General features: G+C 42.8%; 1 protein-coding gene across 5 annotated transcripts in view; it reads left to right on the top strand.

Moving 5' to 3' along the window:
- The window catches only part of KCTD1 (potassium channel tetramerization domain containing 1), a 108,331-nt gene extending 88,525 nt beyond the window's left edge, over positions 1-19,806 (top strand). For 4 of the 5 annotated variants that reach the window (XM_014937013.1, XM_014937011.1, XM_014937012.1 and 1 more), the window contains exons 3-5: positions 11,120-11,264; positions 13,589-13,894; positions 17,948-18,176. In XM_014937013.1, the coding sequence (XP_014792499.1) occupies positions 11,120-11,264; positions 13,589-13,894; positions 17,948-18,106 (610 nt within the window). In that variant the 3' untranslated portion in view covers positions 18,107-18,176. Of the gene's footprint in view, positions 1-11,119; positions 11,265-13,588; positions 13,895-17,947 lie in introns of all 5 variants that reach the window. The other variant, XM_014937009.1, reaches the window with a different exon arrangement.
- The last annotated feature ends 1,237 nt before the right edge of the window (positions 19,807-21,043 follow it).

Here is a 21,043-nt window from a genome sequence, read left to right as displayed (position 1 = left end):
AATGGAAATAATGTTATCTGTGTGGTTTTTTTTATCACCCCCACCACCAGCAGAATTTGCAGGCGTGGCTTTGGCATTTCTAACCTATGCATTAAGCATTATTTATTGCTCAGAGCCACTGTCTAAGCTGTTTTAGGTGGACTTTCCTGTCCTCTTAACTGATTAGCGCACAGGTTTTGTATTAACTGATTTGGTTAATGGTGCGATTTTCCTAGTTACTGAAATGCTTAAATCATTACAACCTCTAGCATGGAAGCAGTTAAACATGTAAATGTATGGGAATGAGTTATACGGGTATAAACACGTCTCTCTATGTAGGCACATGTCTGTGTCCGCACTAGGAATCACAGCAATGTAATTGTAATGTATATAACTTAGAGTTATATACATCCAAACAAGAGCAATGCATGGTCCTGTGTTTCTCATCCTGAGTTCTGTGCTGATAACACCCACATCTTCTTTGCCTCTGTTGCGTATGCTCTCGTGCCATCCCAATTGCCTTTCTCAAAGAATTTATAATTTAGGATGTTAACCTGGAACCTGGGAGTACTGTTTTTGGTCTAGGTGAAGTAGAGCTAAGTAGTAAAGCAAAGCACAAATGTTCAAGAGAAGTATTATAAATCTGTTATCATGTAGCTGGCCTTGCAGCTTCTTGTTACAACTAAAGTCAGCTTTATGGGCAAAGAATGTCATTAGGGCAGCCAGGGCAACCTTAGTTTCTCATCTTCATGGTGTATTTATATGTAATAGCATCTCCAATACTTGATTGCCTGCTGCTGTGCACAGAGAAATGTGGTGCTTAATTAATAAACAGGTCATCAGCATCTTCTGTTTCTCCTCAGTTCAGAATGTGTCCTTGGGCTGTATTTTCTGCGCCTTATTCGAGCCCTGTTCTGAAGAGTCATTCTTGAATGCTTTCTTTGCAGCATTGTTTAGTCTAGTACCTTCTTGCTTTACTGAAAGGAGCTCAAAAAAAATGAGGCAGGCATACTTAGTGGTACCATCACACAGGACATCTGGCACACGCTTGGACAGCATTCATTTCTCCTGGGCAGCCTCTGTTTGCCTTACCTGTAGTCCCTTCCTGCAACCCCTTCCTCATCCGTTAGACCTTCTCCTGCTTCTCCAGCAGATGAAGCAGGGATGCCACGGGTAACAGTCTGCTATGTTCTACAACCCTGTCTTCTCCCCAGATTGTGTGCTGTCTGGATTGAGGCTGCTGTGGGAAAAGAGGAGGTCATTAAAGACCAAGTCTAAAGTGCAGAGAGAACTTTGCAAATGAAAGTTGCAGGAGCATCTCTAATATTCGGCATATCTTAAGTTGTGAAGCTGGTTTTGACTACCTTAATAACGTGCTTTGTATGTGTATTTTTTTTTTCCTTTGTCTATACCTGTAGGGCTTTAAAAAATCAGGCTGAACATCCTTTCCACCTTCCCTGGCAGATCTACCTTGTGACACTCTGAGCCCAAGTTCAGCAGCAGGGCTGAGACCTGTTAATCGGTTTTACAGGCTTCTGCTGCCCAGGCTAGCAGTAGCAAATTGTTGTCCTCTGCGTGAACCGTGCTTGAGAAGGATGTTACAAACTTTGCAAGTGACTTCCACGGGTATTTATTGAGAGCAGAGGAGCGAGGAGATTTGGGAATACTTTATTCTGTTCTAGGCTCTGGAGGACAGTGTTTTCTGGGGACACGGGCTCGCCGCAGTTAATAGCTAAAGGTTTTAGAAGCGCTTTCTCTCTCTGAATTTTATTCATTAATGAGGAGCTTTAATATAGAAGTGGCCTCTTTTTCTCTGGAGAAGCAGTCCCCATAGGATCCCCCGTGCAGCACGCAGAGGTTACTTGTACAGCCCCTTGCCTTTATGGGCTGCAATGCAGGAGGAGTTTGTGCAACTCTTGCAAAGGCGAGGGCAAGTGTGTTCTTGTCCTTTCTATGGAAACGTGTTGTCCTTTCTCTTAGAGGAGGCAGCAGGTAACAAAACAACATAGATGGGATTTCTGGCTCAGTCGCCAAAGTTGTGAAGATCTTGGAAAGCTCAATTTGTTATGGTTGCATTGCAGTGATTGTTGTTTACAGGGGCACAGGCTCCAGGCGTATGAAGTGTGGTGCCTGCTTCCCAGAGCAGTTGGCAATAACACAGCTCTTACATAGCATGTACGTGCTTAACTGGGGTATCAATCTGTGGGGTTTGGATCCAGGACTCATTTTGCTCATAGCTTTCTAAGGGATTTCATGGAGAATCTCAGAGCATTTCCTAATTTCCAGTGATATGTACGTGGAATTTTGATGCTGAGCCTTCTCGAGGGTACAGAGGAAATACTGAGAGCTAACAGTGGTTTGAATGAAATTCATGAAAGCTGAGGGGCAAACTTGATGTATGAAGGAATACATCAAAGAATTTCTGCCATTCTGAGAAGATTTTGTTGTTGGGTGTTTTGAAGGGGGTTTGCTGTTTGTCTGTTGTTTGTTGTTTTTGGTGGTTTTTTTTTCCAATGTCCAGATTTTTTGAAAGGGCTCTGGTAGCTTTTTAACAGTGTTCTCTTTGTGGAATCTGCATTTACAGATTTATCAATGGGACTTTGAAGATGTCTTTTCCTTTTTAAGAAAAATTGGCAGACTTAAAGGAGAGTGGGTTGGAGCGAATATATTTTTGCTTTTTACTTAAACATGATCCCAAGACACAAGTGCTACTTTATTGCATTGCTGCCTGTGAAAGGGTTCAGTGTTCTGAATATATAGATTATCATGGCCTTTGGGATGTTGTGCATTCACCAGTTTAGCTACTTTCTGGCTTTTGGTATTGAATGATAAACACTCTGGTTCTGCTCCTATCCTCCATTATCTGTACTCACAGCAAACCTGACCATCTTAAACATGATTAAAATATAATTCAAAAGTTATTAGCTAATTATGACGCAAAGTACTTAATTTGCCATTGCACCCTAATAACTTAAAGGTACTCCTGATAACTTGGTAATAACCGTATCATAAGCAAAAGGACACGGTTGCTACTAACTTAATAGGCAGCTTCCCTCAAGATAAAACATAAATAACGTACCTCAATGAAATCGGATTCGAGCTTAGTAAAATTATCTTGGCAAGCAAAGAGAATATTTGTTAATTTTTCTGTGAAATGTTATCATTGCCAAGAAAACTTGGTTACAAAAAAACAGAGATGGAAAAAGTATTTGCATGAATAATTGATGTAACATTTCATTGGTTTAAATGATTTTAGGAAAAGTGGTTTTGATATGCACCGGAAAACTAAAAAGTTTTTAAGGACTTATTTGCAAGATAGCAAACACTGTAGGAGATGTGGGGCTTAAAGGTTCGTGGTCTGCTCTTCAGCAGATTGGACGCGTGAGTGAGCCTGAAAAAAAGGAAGAAGGAGACATGGTGCTGTAAAACATAAAATACTGGTGGTCGAGGTGTGGCTGTGGAGCTGTGGGCGTGCAGGTGGGCTGTTGAGTGTCACTGCTCTTTGCCTGATGTCCTGACACACAGCTGAAGCAAAATGCTTGTTGTGGTGAGAGAGGGATGGCGACAGGTATCTGCAGTCCCTACTTCTGCTCCGGGTCTCCTTGACTTGGCACATGGGGTGGGTCGATCAGAGTGCCAGCTGGTCAGCAAGGTGTCTCAAGGTCCTAGAGGAAGAGAGGGCCTGTGGTGCTGCTCTGTAGATAGAGGCTTAACTGAAGGAACAGCCTATTTGGGGATTGCAAGAGAGACCCATCTTTTCTAGAGATGGGTCTATATGGGTAGCAAAAGGGCTGGAGTAGTGCTTGGTGTCTGGAGACAAGCAAAACTGTGAGGGTCAGGGATAGATGGGATGTCTTGGGCAGTGTCAGCAACTTCCATGTCTGTCAGATGGAGGAACCTCACTTTGTCAAAAGTGACGGAGATTGTGGGCATGAGGATCCCGGTTTGGGGTGGGGCAACAGCTGGAGAGCCGAGAACAGACCCCTCTCAGCCACATCTGAAGCCTGTAATGCAACCTAGAGGTTCAGGAGGTTTGGCTGCCACGGTATTGAAATTGCTTTTAAAACACTGACCTGCCCAGCCTCGTGTGAAAAGATGCAGATTTGGGTTGCAGCCGGTTCCTCTTATCTGTCTGTATCTCTCTGGTGTACCAGAGCAGAGAGAGAAGGTATATGGTAAACAGAAACTCCCTGGCCCATCATCTTCAGTCTGGGGATAGTGCTCTTCTGGCCTCACCCTTGCTGCCGTCGTGCGATGTGGGAGATGGTTTCTAGCTATGAGTCACCGGCTTTTGACATCCCATCCCAAGGTTTTATTCCTTTCTCTTCTAAAATGACAGCGTTTCTACAAGTGCCATTTGGGTCTGGGTGAATGGTGGTCCTGAATTTGGGAATGGGGGTTTGAACATTCTGAAGAGCCTACTTCTGTTGGACGTTCAGGACCTTGCACCCACTGGCTGTCAACCAGTATGTTATCTGCATTGGAGGAGTTCCTGTATTAGCTGTATTTCATACTATAATTATCACTTTTGTTGTGATAGCTAGGTAGCTAGATCACCTGTTTAGCAGGGAAAATACAGGCTTTAATTGTTCTTGGAAGAAATTTCTTTTCAGGCAAACAGAGATTAGGGTATTTCTATCGACTTCTGAAGCCTTAACCATCCAATTTTTAGTTCACCCCAATGTTTTCTGTGACCTCTTTTGCTCAGCTGCCATTTAGTTACACATCTCATCATCTCTCCACTCATCTGTGGTGTAGAAAGCTGTAGTTCACTCTCTTGTAAGTAGCATTCCTGCAACATGACTGCAGAGTGTTGTGCAATTTATTCTTTTCCAGTTAACGTGTCGGTTTGTCCATGTGGGTTAGATCCAATGACTATTAGTTCATTTTGTAATATGTCTGATTTGCTTTCATCTCTGCTCCTGGTGGTGCCTCTGATCAGGCAGGTTATAGCAAATCCCGTGTTTCTTTCTTTTTTTATTTTTAGTTTTGTCTCAGATGTGTTCCCTGATGATACCACCTCATTCATCATTTCAGATCCTTCCCATCTGCTTCTCACATGCTTTACTCTGCATTTAAGACTATTCACCACTTCTTGTCTATCTCAATTTCTTCTAAATGTTTTATTAGCCCTCTGAGCTTGCCCTTAACTTTTCTTTCGCTTCCATGCTCAAATAACAACCTTAAGATGTTTGAAATGATCTCCATGTAAATGATTCAGTTCTTCAATCTTTTGCAAATATTTCTACAAAGGTTTGACATCCTTCTACTCAGTATCTGGGATTTATCTGTTCTTTAAAATGCAGTGTAACATTTCCTTTTAAATCTCATAAGAACTGGTGTTTTAATACCTCCTCCAGTACATCTTTCTTGCTCTGTCATTTTGGCTTCTATATAAATACCTTTTCTATAGAAGGTTTAATGAGATTTTAGGTTTTAATACATTTTTCCCCTGTTACCTTTGCTTTATAATCATTGTATTCATGCCTCTTCTGATAATATAGGAACTGCCTGTGCCAAGGAATTCCTGAGACTCATGGACATGAAACCTTAAATTAAATGTAAGGAGGAAGAGATAAGAACAAATTATAATAGCACTGAGAATAAGAGATTACAGCAGCGTATTTGGTTAAAATGCGGTTTTCATAATATATGTTCCTGAAAATTGCAAATGTATTCTGTTATATCATGTTTATGACCCGACTTTTGTTATGCAGAGTTATAAAGATTGCTAGGTATTCAGTTGCTGTGGATCTAAATGACGTGAGGTATTCAAAAAAGAGGAGCTGATTGTTACTGTTAAAGTGGTCCTCTAAAAAAAAGAGTAGAAACCTTGTCATTCTCCAGTTGGGTGTGTTTCTCCCTGGCATTGGATACCTCTTCAAACGTACTAGCTTCTAGGGGACAGTGCAAAATTATATAATTTAGACATACGAGGAAGTAAAATTAAATAGCCATGAGATGAGCATACTATTAAACAGATCTAATTTATAATGGGCTCTTATGCAAATTGCCTTTGAGCACTTAAAAGAAAATGAAAAGAAATTAATAAGAACGACGTGGACTAAAAAGTCACAAAGAAAAAAAAAAAGTAAAAGCCTATTCCAGCTCGCTCTCCGCACACCCCAGAGTGTTAAATAAGCATTCCCATTAGCCACATAAATGTAATGATGTGATAGTAAAACTTGCATTCACTTATCCTTTTAAGGGCCAAACCCCTATTCACTTTGCCACAGTGGCTTCAACCCGGTGAGTAAGATTTCAGCTAAAATACTTTTTTCATGCCATGTCATTCATTATTGGAGGGAGAGAGATGTGTTTTCATGAGTGCTTTGCCCTTCCCAGCGTTTCTTGCCCTGCCATTAGCACGGGATTGTGGGTGCCAGGGTATCACCGATGCTGCTCCTGCTGCACAGTTCCCTCTGACGGGTTATTATACACCAGGAGCTTTCCTCCCTTTTTGTTGTTCTGCAAAAGACGCAGAGAGAGCCGGCGTCTTAGAACTCCTGAAAATAGCTTATAGCAAAAAAAAAAAATATCTCAGTTTTGAGATTTTTGTCCTCTGATAATTATATTAATATGAGAAATAATATACTGAATTTATTAAAAAATAAGGAATCTGTGTTTTCTCAGGAAAAAAAATGCTGTTTATTTCTACCTTAGATTGAAAGCAATGCAATATTCTGCATGCTTGCAGGCACCAAGGCTTGCTGCTTATCCATGGTCCTTGTACCCCTTTGATGACAAAGGGGAAGAATTTAGCTCTGTCCACTGAAGCTTCTAAAACAATCTGCGGAACCATGTAATTTTTCTTAGTGTTAAGTTGTGCAATAGTTGACTTATTTAATTAGTATTAGCCATCTCGGTCCTAATAATTGCTTCTTTCCTAAATTCTCAACTGAGGCAGAATGTATTAAAGGGAAGTCTTTCTCTTTATGTGTATAATAATATATATATAAATACTTATAAACTGAGAGAGCAAGGTTATAAACATTTACACTATATATACAGTTTTGCTGCAGACAGTATATATTTATACTTGACAAACAGGACTTGTTTCTGAAGAATGTGAAAAATCCTGTAAGCAATATCATCTTCCCATGCTAGCTTTATGGTCTAGAAACGCTGGTATGGGAGTGCTGGTCTGTGGGGAGAAGGATCCCCATAGTATTTTATGGAAGCAAAACATCTCTTCCGTATCCCGGTGTTTTCTCCCCATTAAAACCAGGCTTGCGGCTGTACCTGTTTTGTGTCTTTAAAGTAAAACCAAATTCTGTGACAGAAGCTACTGGTTGTATTTTCAGTCCTTGAAGCATTCGGTTTCTGACAGTGGAATATGATACTTAAAGCCAGAGACATTAATTATTACCCATTGGAGGTCGTACTTTCAACCCATGGGACATTAATTTTCCTGATATACAGAAAATTCCAGCCTGTTAGTTTTAATTAAATATTTCTGAAGTACATGTTCTTGTAAATGGACTACATTTTCTTTTCCTTTACCCTTGATATTTGGCTAATTCTGCATATAATTATCAGCTTGCTTTGCAAGCCTCCTGTAAAGCACTTTCCTGTTTGGAAATCCATTTGGCTGTTACGTATTTGTCATTTAAAAAGAAAAAGTTGTCCTTGCTGATCATCAGCCAATGTTGTCAAGAAGGAGATGGGGAAACAAACATCTTTCAGATTTTCTTAGGAAGGGAAATTACAATAAATGTGATTTATCAGTCCCTTCTTGTGCCAGCGGATTGATGTCCCTTAAGCATTTATAATTGCAGTGTGAGACTGGGCAGGAGTAACAGTGACATGGGGGATGGTTACTCAAATATTATTGTTTATAAAACCTGCCAAGTGAGGCATGGCCAAGAGCTGTGCTTCCAGGAACCCAAGTGTAGAGGGGGATGCTGGAGGGTGAAGATGTTGGTCCTTCCCCAGGTCCTGGCATAACCCAGCCTCCTCTCCTGATATGTGTAGAAAATGCAGCTTAGAAGGACCATGCCACCAGATTTGGGTCCCATATTATCTCAAGTCTTTCTCTGGAGGCCATGTGAAAGAAGCTGAAATCTGCATTTTGCCATCTGAAAAGGAAAAAAGTCTTTAATTTTGTTTACAGAGGTCTTTCTGCTGGGGGTCTGCCCTTCCAAAGCTGTTTTAATATGTGCAGTTGTGTATTGCAAAGTGCTCCTGGGGGGGCAATAGGAGGGGAATTGGAATTTGGCAATTTCTGGGTTTTTTCTGCAGCTGCAAAGCAGGAGTGCACTAAGGCAGCGCTTTCTGGTCACCCTTCCAGCCCAGACCCAAGGGCTTTCAGGTCCCAGGTAGCACTCCTGCTGGCTGTGCACGCTTGTCAGCATTATGGTTTTGTCAGAAGGCTCCATCCTCTGATACTATCTTGTTCTTCTCCTAATACAATTAATAAAATGAAGACAAAAAGCCTAGAGGTTTAAAATATGTAATTATAGTAGTAATTTAGAACTAGGAAAATGCTGCAGAAACCAATTACCATTATACGTTTCAGTAATGACTGACTTGGCCAAATATATATGTTTCGTGAGTGAGTTCCATGATAGATTCCAAGATGATATGTTTGAGTATAGGGGAAAATTAATGCTAAATGCCAAGTGCATCCATATTAGACATAAATGTTGCTCATCCACCTCGTGCACAGGAACCTGTATTATATGGCCCGTCACAGCTTATATTTTGAGCAGCAGGGCAGGCAGCAACAAGTATCCAAGGAAGAAAGCTTGAATTGTTCTACGGGATGGCTTTGAAAAAAATATTTTGTACCTAATTCTGCAAAACATATTCAATTCCTTATATGTTACAGATTTCATGTGACTTAAATGGATTCAGGTATTTCCTACAGGATTGTAAGTGGCCAGCTGAGGTTAATGGGGTTTTGTATCTTTCCTGGTATTCGTCTTTGCCCGCTGATGAGAAAGAATAGATGAGACTTGTGTTCTATTCACAGTTTATTACCAAGTGTACTACTGAGGTCCCTGCTGCAGGCACAGACACCACTTTAAACTCCATTTGGGTTGGCTGTGCCATTTTCAAAGGGAGGGTGCATGGCTGTGGATATAAAGTGGTGTGTGGTCACCTGGAGCCCCATTCTTCTGCAGTTCCCCAGGACCCCGCTGCAAGTCCTGCTGTCTCCCCTTCTTTGGGATCACATAGTCATATGGGGTTGGGAGGGACCTCTGGAGATCATCTAGTTCAACCCCCCTGCCAAAGCAGGTCCAAGGAAACCGCTTTGGTCTTTTGCTTCTTGAACTTTTGCTGGAGATCCCCTTCTGCTGGTTGATGGATGGGGCATCTCAGCCTGGGATGCCTCATGCAGCCAGAAGTGCAGATCACCTCTGAGTTTTTCATGGGGTTTTTTCCTCCTGGTGATGGGGAATAGTTGTTTCTTCATTTCTTTTAAAACAAAAATAGTGTGTCTTTACTGTTCATTGTGCTTGCTCTGTGCCTTTCATGAGGAGACAGACTTGTACCTTACCTATGCCACAAACTGAGTGTGGTCAGGGAATAAAAGCGCCTATCGGTCCCCTAGCTCCACCCTGATCTATGGTGATATTCTTGTGTGCTCTTTAGTAACCTGCAGAGGTTTTACTGTGCTGGTTCCCAAAAGAGATTGATTGTACTGGGACAAAAACTATGTACAAATGAGCCTTTTCATTAAAATAATGAAAACGTGGTATCTGCAGGATATTGCAGAAGGTAACAGGTTGTGAAAAGGCTCTGAAATGGCATCCCAGACCATCAGTAGTATTTCATGCGGAGCATCCGTCTGACGTTCCGCAAGCGAGCTATTTTTGAGACTGTTTTGTTTGCAGTTCTGGGGTTGGAAAGAATCACAGGGCACTTCCATATCACCCGTGTGGCCACATAAACAGGCACGCAAACTCCAGCCGCTCCTGGCCATCGCACCGGGAAACCACCAGTGACTCAGGAGCCTTTTGCAAACGCCCCGGTGCAGACACACAACATAGCATGTCTTTCGTGTTCCTCTGGCAAGGGGTTTTGTTCAGAGTTTTCAGCCCTTCCTGCTGCTCTAACGAACGCAGGTTTGTGGGGCACCCATGTAGAAAACCTGTGTGCGCCCGGCAGTTGACGTTGCAAGAACCTGTTGGCTCTCTTGGGTGGCTGCGTGGTTCTGGTGGTCGGTGGGTGGTCTCTCAAACTTTGGGGCGTTTTTCCTGATGGTTTTAGCTTGGGCTAACTGATACCTGCCACAAACGGTTAATTTTTACTGTGAAATTGTTGCCTTGTATTGAAATGTTATAAACTTGGTACCTCCGGCTTTAAATTCCCACAGCGTGCTGCCCCCTCAGCTGGGCCTGCCCAAGTATTGGTTGCAGTAAATGGCATCCAAAAAAAAGAACTGGGTTTAAAAACAAACAAAACCCAAGCAAATAACAAAAAAAACCCCACCCTGATTTCCCTAGTGCAATTTCCAAACTAAATCAGGTTCACCATGCAGTACCCATAGAATCATATGGGGTTGGAAGGGACCTCTGGAGATCTTCTAGTCCAAGCCACCTGCCAAAGCGGGTCCACCTAGAGCAGGTTGCTCAGGAAATTGTCCAGGTGGGTTTTGAATGTCTCCAGAGAAGGAGACTCCACCACCTGTCTGGGCAGCTTGTTCCAGTGCTCTACCACTCTCACAGTAAAGAAGTTCCTCCTCACGTTTAGGTAGAACTTCCTATACTCAAGTTTGTGTCCATTTCCTCTTGTCCTGTCCCTGGGCACCACTGAAAAAAGACCAGCCCCATCCTCTTGACACCCTCCCTTTAAGTATTTTTAAGCATTGAGTCTTCTTTTCTCAAGACTAAAAAGACCCAAGTCCATCAGCATCTCCTCATAAGAGAGATGTTCCAGGCCTTTAATCATCTTTGTAGCCCTCTGCTGTACCTTCTCCAGCAGTTCCCTGTCCTTTTTGAACTGGGGAGCCCAGAACTGGACACAGTACTCCAGATGGGGTGAAGTCAATCCAAGGGGGCTGGTGCATTCTGGGGGGACAGGGTCTGCTGGTGGGAGCTATTGAGAGAGACGTTCTGCAGCGTGGAGCTGTTTGAGCTGCCACTGAACCCAGCTTGGTCTGACCCTGCCATTCCTCCTCTTGTTTCCTCTCCAGGATCGGCCGGCTGTTCGATGGCACGGAGCCCATCGTCCTCGACAGTCTCAAGCAGCATTATTTCATCGACAGAGATGGGCAGATGTTCAGATATATCTTGAATTTTTTAAGGACATCGAAACTCCTCATTCCTGATGATTTCAAGGTGAGATTTCAAGGGGCTTGGGTGCTTTGCATGTACCTTGGTAAAGCAAGTATCTGGTGTGTAGTCAAACAGAGCCCTAGATGGTGGGAACTCGAAGGTTATGATGTTTGATTTTGGGTATGTGGCAAAAGTAAGCATGGGGTTGCTAAAGTGGCATCTCTCAGACTTTCCTGGAGTGGCATTAATATTCAATTTTCCTGTCCTGGCTACGGTGTTATGGAGCAACCTCACCATGTTTGACCTGGGGAAGTTAAATATAATAAAATAAGGATGCTGATGGAGACAGAAAGGATGTCACAATTTGGAACTGACTGCTTGTGAGCTTTGCTGCTTATTTGTCCTCTCATCTGCTTTTATGCTTCCCCTCTAATTGCAGCAGCTCCAGCTTCCACTCCCACGCTGAAATTCAGAGAATGGTGTGGGAATCACAGTATTGACAAAATAAACTGCACACATGCTAATATTTGAGTATTAAGTCATAGAATATTTTCTCCCTCAGACTCTTGAACACATACTGCAAGTTTAATTTTGGAGTTTTGGAGAAGTCAGGGATGAATAGCTCCACGTTTATTATTTAAACTTTATTAAAAAGCCTGCTTTTTTTTTTTTTTTTGGCTTTTTAATAACAAATTGCATTTGTGGTAGTTCACCACACTAGCCATTAGCCTACAGAGGCAGAGCTTCAGACTCCCTGTGATGTTCTGCGTTTATCCTCCTGTGGGTGTGTGTGTGGTGTCAGCAAAGAGAGCGCTGGAGACCGGGGTTGCCATCAGAACAGATCGTTATCGTTGCTTAATGAACGTGTATCAGCGTAGCTGGCTGTGCCATCAGCTCACCGTAGGGAACACGGCAATTCGGATTGAACGGGAGAGGGGATGGGGAAGGGTTTGGAGCAGCTTGCTCTGGTCTTTTATCCCTCCCATCTGAGACAAGACTTCCGGGTGTTTGGGGCGTCATAGGTGTGAGGTTGAGTTCGAGAGCTGTGTTGCAGCAACCCTTGAATCATCTGCTGTAGACTCATACTTGCTTCTCCCGTGCGTGACAAGGGTAGACCTCCCTGAATAACGTGGAGGTTTGGAACTGGCTGATAAACATCACATCCCTCTTTGGAAGCCTTGGCATGGCTTTGTGCTGCTCTTGGCATTTCTCCTGGAGGCAGTCAGAAATACAGAAAAAGGAAAAACCACCTTTCACGCAATTTTAAGTTATATATGCAGAGCCTTTTAAACAGATAAATATACTGTAGCTGTGCTGAAATTAAAAATGTAACTCCTGGCAAGTTTGCCCAACCAACACGATGTTCAAAGGGGTGTCCTTTCCAGTTATGCTTTAAGGCATCCAGAAGATCAGTGCTTAAAATGAACAGCGGTCCTTGTTTCTTAGAAATATATGGATTAAATGACACTTTTGTTACATTAAATGTAAGCAGTAGTTTGGACATGATTTAGGTGTCCTGTTCTCATAAAGCATTCTGTCTGTAGCTCAAATTCAGGGGCCATACTGAGTGTTAGCAGTCTTCCTTTGTTGTCATTCTGTTCCTCTGTCTTCCCTAATTCTCATGTATTGCTTTTCTCTGTATAAATATTTTCCAAATGGTCTTATGCTGTTAAACCTAGAAAAATAAGATTATTTTTTTTTTTACTTTAAAAAATGGCAGCAGACAGATTCCAGATCATCAGTTCTAAATTACTTCTGTACTGGCTATGCTTAGAAATGCGTTCTCTCTGCTCTGGCATTTGAGATGATATAGTAAACAATACTGTTGGCAAAATGGGGAGGTATTAAAAAATACTTAATTTTTAAAATGCAGTAATATATGCAATTCATTATGCAAATATCTGAATCATTTTACACTTAGAACCATAGCAGGCTTCCTCATTTACATTCGTATACCTGTTACAATGCCTGCTAGTATTGCTGTAAGACGCGATGTATCCTAGTGATGAATTCTCTGAATCCTGATTGAATTCTGTTCCATCTGTTCAATGAGGTCATTATTCTATGACATCACTAGGGGGATAAAATATGGGGGAAAAGGGGGATTTTTTTTTTTTTGCCTGGATTATTCCATAGCAGAAGGGAGTTGAGCAAGCAGAGCCTCCCCTCCCCTTCCAAACGCTGCTATACCCAGTCTGTCTCAAGTGGCCGATGGTTATTTTTTGCTTGCACTGTTATTTTATTAGACCTTCCTACACAGTAATTATGAGCTACGTCTGAAGGGTTCCAGATCCAGAGCAGCGTTAGCCTGAATAACCATATACATTAAGCGGCACATTAGCAATGCCTCTTCCTTAATTGTGCACAGTAATGTATGTGTCTTCCAGGACTACAGTTTGTTATATGAAGAAGCAAAGTATTTCCAGCTTCAGCCCATGCTAGGGGAGATGGAAAGGTGGAAACAGGACCGGGAGAGTGGCCGCTTCTCAAAGTCTTGTGAGTGCCTGGTGGTGCGAGTTGCCCCAGACCTTGGAGAGAGGATTACGCTGAGTGGCGATAAGTCATTGATAGAAGAAGTGTTTCCAGAGATCGGTGACGTGATGTGCAATTCTGTCAATGCCGGCTGGAATCACGACTCGACGCACGTCATCCGATTTCCACTGAATGGATACTGTCACCTCAACTCAGTTCAGGTAGGAAGCCACGTGTGTATTTTTTTGGAAGGGAGCCTGCCGACCAGGACTGGTGTGTTGACCCTCTTCCCTGTCACTGGAGCATTTTGATCAACAAAGTCAGCTGGAAGCTTTGAGCTAGTTATTTACTTTTGTGGGCCAGGGCTGCTTTCTTAACTTAATTCACACGTATCACCACCAAATCTCTTTGCAAGCAAACTACAGTAGTGTTAAAAACCTGCTTTAGGAGGTAAATGTTTGCCTCAATATAAAGACATTGTATATTTAGAGAAACGTTTTTTGGCATTTGAATATAGGGTGACTGTTTAAGCCTGCTTCCAGTCTCTTGCCCTGTTTGTTATAAATTGTCTTCTGGATTGATGAGGGGACACAAGGACATCTCAAGCCAGGGAGGGAAGGTGCCACATCTCCAGAGAGCTCTTGAGAGCATTGTTCTGTCCCATCTCCTGAAGATGCTCTGATTTGCCAAAGTCCACGAGAGCTCTGAAATTAAATAGGAAGAATGGGGGAGCAAAAAGATGAAGCTTTGGTCTCTTATTCTGGGTGTAACAAGTGAGAAATGAGGGGAAAGAGAAATTAATGTGAGAGACACAACTGGACAGTAGCATTGGCCAGCTACTGAAAGGAGGGACATCCTTCCACAGAGGGAGAACACAGCCAGCCTCCTTCTTCCTCGGCCTTCCTCCTGAAACGAGACCCAGTATTTCTGGAGAAGGAAATAGTCTGCAGCCTCGGGAGAAGGCATCTGATGAGTCTTAACCGTCAGAGGAGACTTTGCCTCAGCTCCCTCTGCTACCCCTCAAACTGGGGCATCCTAGGAGGGCTTTGACCCTTCAACGAGACTGTCAGGGAAGGCATGTGATGTGGAGGGTACAGTAGGGGAGAAACTTATCACAGGTGTGGTTAAAAACAAGTGTGTCATTTTTCCAGGTCTTTTGCATTTGATAGAGACCTCCCTAATACTTCTTGAATAAATCACCATAGACATTTTACTTGGGATGAAGACAACATGTTCAGTCTTCCTCCTTGCTGAGGTAACAAAAACAAAGGCACATCTGCTTATTGCAAATAGGGCCCCATCTGTTTCTGGGGTCTCAGGGAAGACCATTCTCTTTCATTTTCAGCAGTTTTTCCTAATTTATTATGGCATAGTAGAGGATGTAGCAATATCTAAAATGAGTAGCTGTTATGAAATAGAGAAGAAAAAATCTGGGAGACAAGTGCAGGTAATTTCTAGAACAATTATAATAAACTTATAAGTTATAGTGTCATCTGTTTTATCCTCTATTGGTTAAAAACAACCAACCTCACACACCTGTCTCCACCTAGTTAGCACATCCTGCACAGCCAGCACTTTGGAGTGAAAGCACTTTTTCCCCATCTGGAATTGTCATTAGCACTATTGATGCTGTTTGGTTTAGAAACACCTCCTAAATGCTCCAGGCTCACGAGTGAGAGAAGAGACTTGGAAGCTGAGCTGGGCACCTGTCTGTCTGCTGGGTCGTGCTGTCCAGGTGGAGAAGCTCTGCTCTGCTCCCTCCCCAGAGGGATGCATGGAGGGCTCACCAGGCACTGCGTGTGAGCTAGTGCTTAACACAGGAGTCTGGAGAGACCTATCAAGATATGGTTAACACATGTTATGCTTGCACAGTTGTGTCTCTTTACTGGCCTTTGCTGTCATGCTGAAACAAAAGTTGTGTTGTCCTAGTGATTAATGCAAATTTAGAACAGCCTTACCCATAATATTACAACTGGAAAGAGATAGGAGTTTCAAGGAGGGTTATTTAGCCACACATTGTGTGATATTTGTCAAAGCAGTTGTATCCTTTAGAAGTTTCTCTCTTATCCTGATGTTTACATTTTTGTCACTAAATAAGAGTTGCCAAGCTGATGCGAAAAACCCCAGTCAGAGTGGCAAAATATGTACAGGCTTCAAGAGAAGATGATGATCTTCTTCAGAGTTTCTAATGCTGCATCTTTCATTTCTGGGGGACATAAGCACCTCCCAGTCCTAATAACAATGTGAGGAGGAACAGGGACTACCAGTAGACCTGGAGAATGAGATGCAGACTAAATGATTTTCCCAGGGCTGAACTAGTTTCCTAATAATTGCCACCATTTTTCCATGACCTAAGTTATCCCGCTCTGTTTTTCACTGGCTTGCACTGAGGCGTATTTGGGGGATTTTGGCTAATATTGTTAAAAGCTAAAAATCAGAACAAACAAAAATTGCACAGATGTGTTATGGTGCAATTGCTTCTGAGTCTCTTTTCCCACCCCCTTCATTTTGACATTTGTCTGCTGTGCAATTAGCCATGCTCAGGTATTTTGGAAAGACTTTTGCCGACCTGAAGCAATACATGTAAAGACGTGGCGTGTCTTGTTTCAGGCGTTTTTAAACCACATCTCGCTTCTCTCCCCACCCCAATCCTCTGCAGCCTTCTGCCACTCTGCTTGCCCCTGCTCTCCCAGCACACGTGCAAGCCAATTTGCTAATTGGTGAAATAAGTGGGAAAGACTCAGTAGGCACCCGCTCCCAGCCCAACCCCAGTGAGATCTGATCACACTGGACAAGAAGGTTCCACCTCCTGTGGGGTGCAGGGGTGTCCACCTCCCCTTGGGGCTGGTGGCCATCGTGGCTGACCCTGGTGGAGCCCTGGAAGGGTCTCCCTCACAGGTGAGGTGAAGGAAGCCCAGGCATCAGAACACAGATAAAGAAGAAGATAAAAGTAACAAAGAGTATAAACAAGGGAAAGAACGCCTCAGCCCTGCAGTTACAGTAGAACAGCATGAATGGGTCCAGCGAAGGGCCACGAAGATGATCAGAGGGATGGAGCACCTCTCCTCTGAGGACAGTCTGAGAGAGCTGGGGTTGTTCAGCCTGGAGAACAGATGGCTCCGGGGAGACCTTATTGCAGCCTTTCAATATCTGAAGGGGAGCCTACAGGAGAGCTGGAGAGGGACTCTTTGTCAGGAAGTGGAGTGACAGGACAAGGGGTAACCATCTTAAATTGGAAGAGGAGAGATTTAGATTAGATACTAGAAAGAAATTCCTTATCATGAGGGTGGTGAGACACTGGAACAGGTTGCCCAGGGAAGTCGTGGATGCCCCATCCCTGGAAGTGTTCAAGGCCAGGCTGGATGGGGCTTTGAGCAACCTGCTCTAGTGGGAGGTGTCCCTGCCCATGGCAGGGGGGTTGGAACTAGATGATCTTTAAGGTCCCTTCCAACCCAAACCATTCTATGATTCTATGAATACAAGCAATTAAAATAGTGGAATAGTGGTGTGCAAGAAGACCATGCTTGTAGCTGTAGCAGCCTGGAGCTGGTGCTGGGAGCTGAGGTCTTTGTACCATCGCTCTGTGGGTGAGCTGTGTGGGTGCATCCCTCTGCCACTCCGGGAGCACTGCCTGATTCTTATTTTTAATCTTTTTTTTTTTTTTTTCTTCTTGCCATTGCATTTCCCACTGGAAGCAACACTTGGGTTGTGAAAAAGGAGGAAAGAAGGTGAATAGGCAGAACTCGTTTGTCCCATAATTAAAGTTAAAAGGTCGCAGGTTTTACCACAGGTAGCTGTAGCCACAGATCTTTGTGATCATGGTTGGGTTTTAAGTGTCTAGAAAATATGATGGTAACTTTTCTGAAATTCTGACCACAGTATCTGCATTATCACCATTTACTTGAGGTGTTTGCTCAACATCTCCCAATGGCTGCTGTGGAATCCTGTAATGGCCCTGTTGTACTGTAAATCTTGTGAATCAGAGAATGTGTTTTTCCAGGCATGTTCTGTGAATAGAAGAAATCTGTATTTAACAGCACTAAAAAAAAAAACCCAAATGTATTTTCTTTCATTTTATCTCTTAATGCTCAGTGACCAAAGTCAGCAGAAAACAGTCCAATACAATCAAGCTGAGGAAACCAGTTAGTGGGTCTGTGTAACCACTTTTGTGTCCTAGCTGGAACCATTTAAAAACAGCAGTTAGCATCCTGGGACAGCTAATGGTCTGTTTAATTACTTATACACCGGTGTTTGTTTCCTCTTGTTTTTTGCAGGTACTTGAGAGGTTACAGCAAAGAGGGTTTGAGATTGTTGGCTCATGTGGAGGTGGGGTGGACTCTTCCCAATTCAGTGAATACGTACTGAGACGAGAACTCAGAAGGACATCTCGTGCACCCTCCGTCATTCGAATAAAGCAAGAGCCTCTGGACTAAAATGGACATGTTTCTTTATGCAAAAAAAAAAAAAAAAGGCAAAGAGAGAGAAAAAAAAAAAAAAGGGGGACGTTTCATGTGCAGTTTGGACTCCAAACAAGTCCTGGAACTAAAATTGAATAAAAGACACATTTATATCAAATATAGAGACCACACCTGAATTCATATGGGAACATTTGGAATAGTAGTAATAATAATAATAACCTCAAGGTGTAAAAGAAAACACACAAACACACACATATATATAAAAATATGTATGTATATGTATGTATGTATGTACATATATATATGTATGTATATGTCAAAGGGTAGGAAATGCAACAACAAAAAAAGTGGTAGATGAGGTTGGTGCTGTGATGGCCATTAAGTGTCCTAGGCCTTTCTGGGGCCCACTTAACGGTGTACAAGCCATTACCATTGGGGGATACATTGACAACTCTCCACCCATTTTCCATTGCCAAACAGCCATCCACTTTTTAATGTGTACACACCTTGACTCAACTTTATTTGCATATGGAGGTTTATGTCTGTCATTTTTAGAGGTGGATGGGCAGGTGTTCAGGAGAAGACCACCCATTGCATTGGAAAGCTAGTTGACTGAAATCTTAAATGTAGTTTGTACAGAAGTCGCACACTTTTTGTCTGCCCTCACATATGTGAAAGGTTAATTTTTCTTTTGAATGGAGGTTTTTTTTTGTTGTTGTTTTTGTTTTGTTTTGTGTTTTTTCAAAGGGGGCCAGAATAATTAATATTTGGTAGAGACGCTCTGGTTTGAATCTGCTGCTTTCCTACAATTTTTTCAAATTTTATAATGTATTAAATACAATAAACTCTGTTTAAAATAACGAGGGTCTGGTTTAAGCCAACAGAAGCAGAGAGGAGGGGTTTAGCTCGCTCACTACACTTGGGCAGGCAGCGCTGCCCATGCAGGGGGGAGTGAGTTAAAGGCAGCAGAGGCCGTGGTGGCATCTGCCTGGCGTGCCGCAGGTTGCCCGTCTTCCTTCAGCGCTGACTTTTTTAAGAAGCTTGGTCCCGGTTTGAAGAGTGGCTGTTGGTCAGATTGAAAAAATAACACCAGCTCAGCCCAGGGAAACCCATCAAAAAAACCCAATGGTGCCCAGTTCTTGTAACCTTCAATGTAACAGGGGGTAGTTGCATCCTTCCCTCTTGACTAAGGAGTTGGCAGCTTCAACTCTCCAAGCCCTTGCCCTGCTGAGTGTTAGTCAGCCCCTTTTTGTTTTTTGATGTTGTTCATTTCCCTCGTTTAGAGCTTAGTGTTCTTCTGCCTAGGGAGTGAGACAGTCAGCCCCTCTCACCTTATGCCATCGGCTGCGTCCCTCTTGGGAGCGGGCAGTAGGTCGATGATGTCCTGCAAGTTGTGTTCTCCTCCAGAGTCTCACCGAGGCCACCCCTGCAGCCACCTGGTTCTGGCCGGTGAGATTTTTGCAACGGGACCGTTCACGGGTTGAGGCTTTCACCACCTAAAACGCACCAGCAACCACCACCTTTCCTCCAAAGTACCTTTTTATGCAATATTCCAGAATATGACTGTGTATTCATCCTGGTATGGAAGTTTCTATTGACGCAATGGTGCCGGCGTTCCTTTCATTTTGGTGACACTTTGCTATTTATTTAAGAAAAGGAAAAAAAAAGAAATTGTTAAATACATGTAACAAGGTTTTTAATATAGTCTGATAACTCAAAAAAAAAAAAGCTACCATTTTTCTGGTTTTTATTAAAATATGTCAGAGGGCACACAAATAACTCTCTGGCAGCACGTATCAATGGTTTTGAAATTATTGAAATGTGGAAATGGGGGGAGGGGGTTAGGGGGGCTCCAAAAATTAAGTTTCATTAGCAGGTTATTAGATCTTCAGTATGAGGCTGATCTGTCTATTCACGGTACTGAAACAGCTGCACCATTGAAAATGCTTGTTTTCAATTAGCAGCAAGTAGTCCTCTTACAAAATAAACAAATGCTTGCTCTTACTGCCCACAATTTGGTTGTTAGTTTGCATAGAAGTTGGAAAGCTAAAAACCCTGGGAAATAAATATTTTTTAACAGATCTTCAAGCTGTTGGAAGTGGTATGAAACTTGCAAAGTTGAAAAAGACTCTGGTCCCTGTGGGTTGAGAGTGTTCGGGTACCAGTATGGGTTGAAAGTACACGAGTACTGGTGGAAGGCAATGTGATGTTTCAGAGACCGTTCACTGGAGAAACCTTCCCTGAGCTTCCAGGTGGATCCTCACTTTCTGGGGCCTCCACAGCATACCCAGGAATATGTTTACACTGTCCATTAAGCCCAAAGGTACTCTCACTTCCAGATCTGCCCTGCCAGGGGCTGTGTTTTATGCACAGGCATATGCTCCCTAAGCAGGTTGTGCTCAGCCGGTGGTTTTGCTTGCTCAGCACGTACTTGTCCAACTCGATGACACCTTTCTGCTCCTCCTAAATCCCCAACTGCCTGGTCACCTTCCCACCGAGCTCACGTTCCTCGTTGATGGGGTCAAGAATCACCCCAAGACCCTGAATGTAAATGTTGCTGCAAGTACAGCGTGATCATGGAGTAAGAGGTCATGAATGAAAAAAGTGATGGCTGATGAAAAATGTATGCAGGAATAAACTAGATGTAGATTTTTAGAGAGCCAATCTGATTAATCCTGTTTGTAACAGAGGCTTTTAACCATGTGTTTTTAAAATGTTCTTTAGAAAAACTGATCAACAGACAACTGAGCAATATACCCAAGAAGGGGGGGGAGTGGGGGGAACCAAGAAAGACCAGATTGTGGTCAGCTCTCTTCTGGAGGTTAGTAATTTTGACATGTACAATAGTTTAAATTTATCTAATTTTTTATTAAAAAGTATGACTCCATTTTTTGCTATCAGTGGTGCTGTATTTAATAACAAGAGGAAGAGCTGCAGTGAGCGGTAGCTGCC

The sequence above is a fragment of the Calidris pugnax genome, unplaced genomic scaffold, assembly GCF_001431845.1.
Source record: "Calidris pugnax isolate Ruff unplaced genomic scaffold, ASM143184v1 scaffold51, whole genome shotgun sequence".
Classification (NCBI taxonomy): Eukaryota; Metazoa; Chordata; class Aves; order Charadriiformes; family Scolopacidae; genus Calidris; species Calidris pugnax.
The sequence above is the reverse complement of the archived record's forward strand: the minus strand, read 5'-3'. Positions and strand labels throughout refer to the sequence as shown.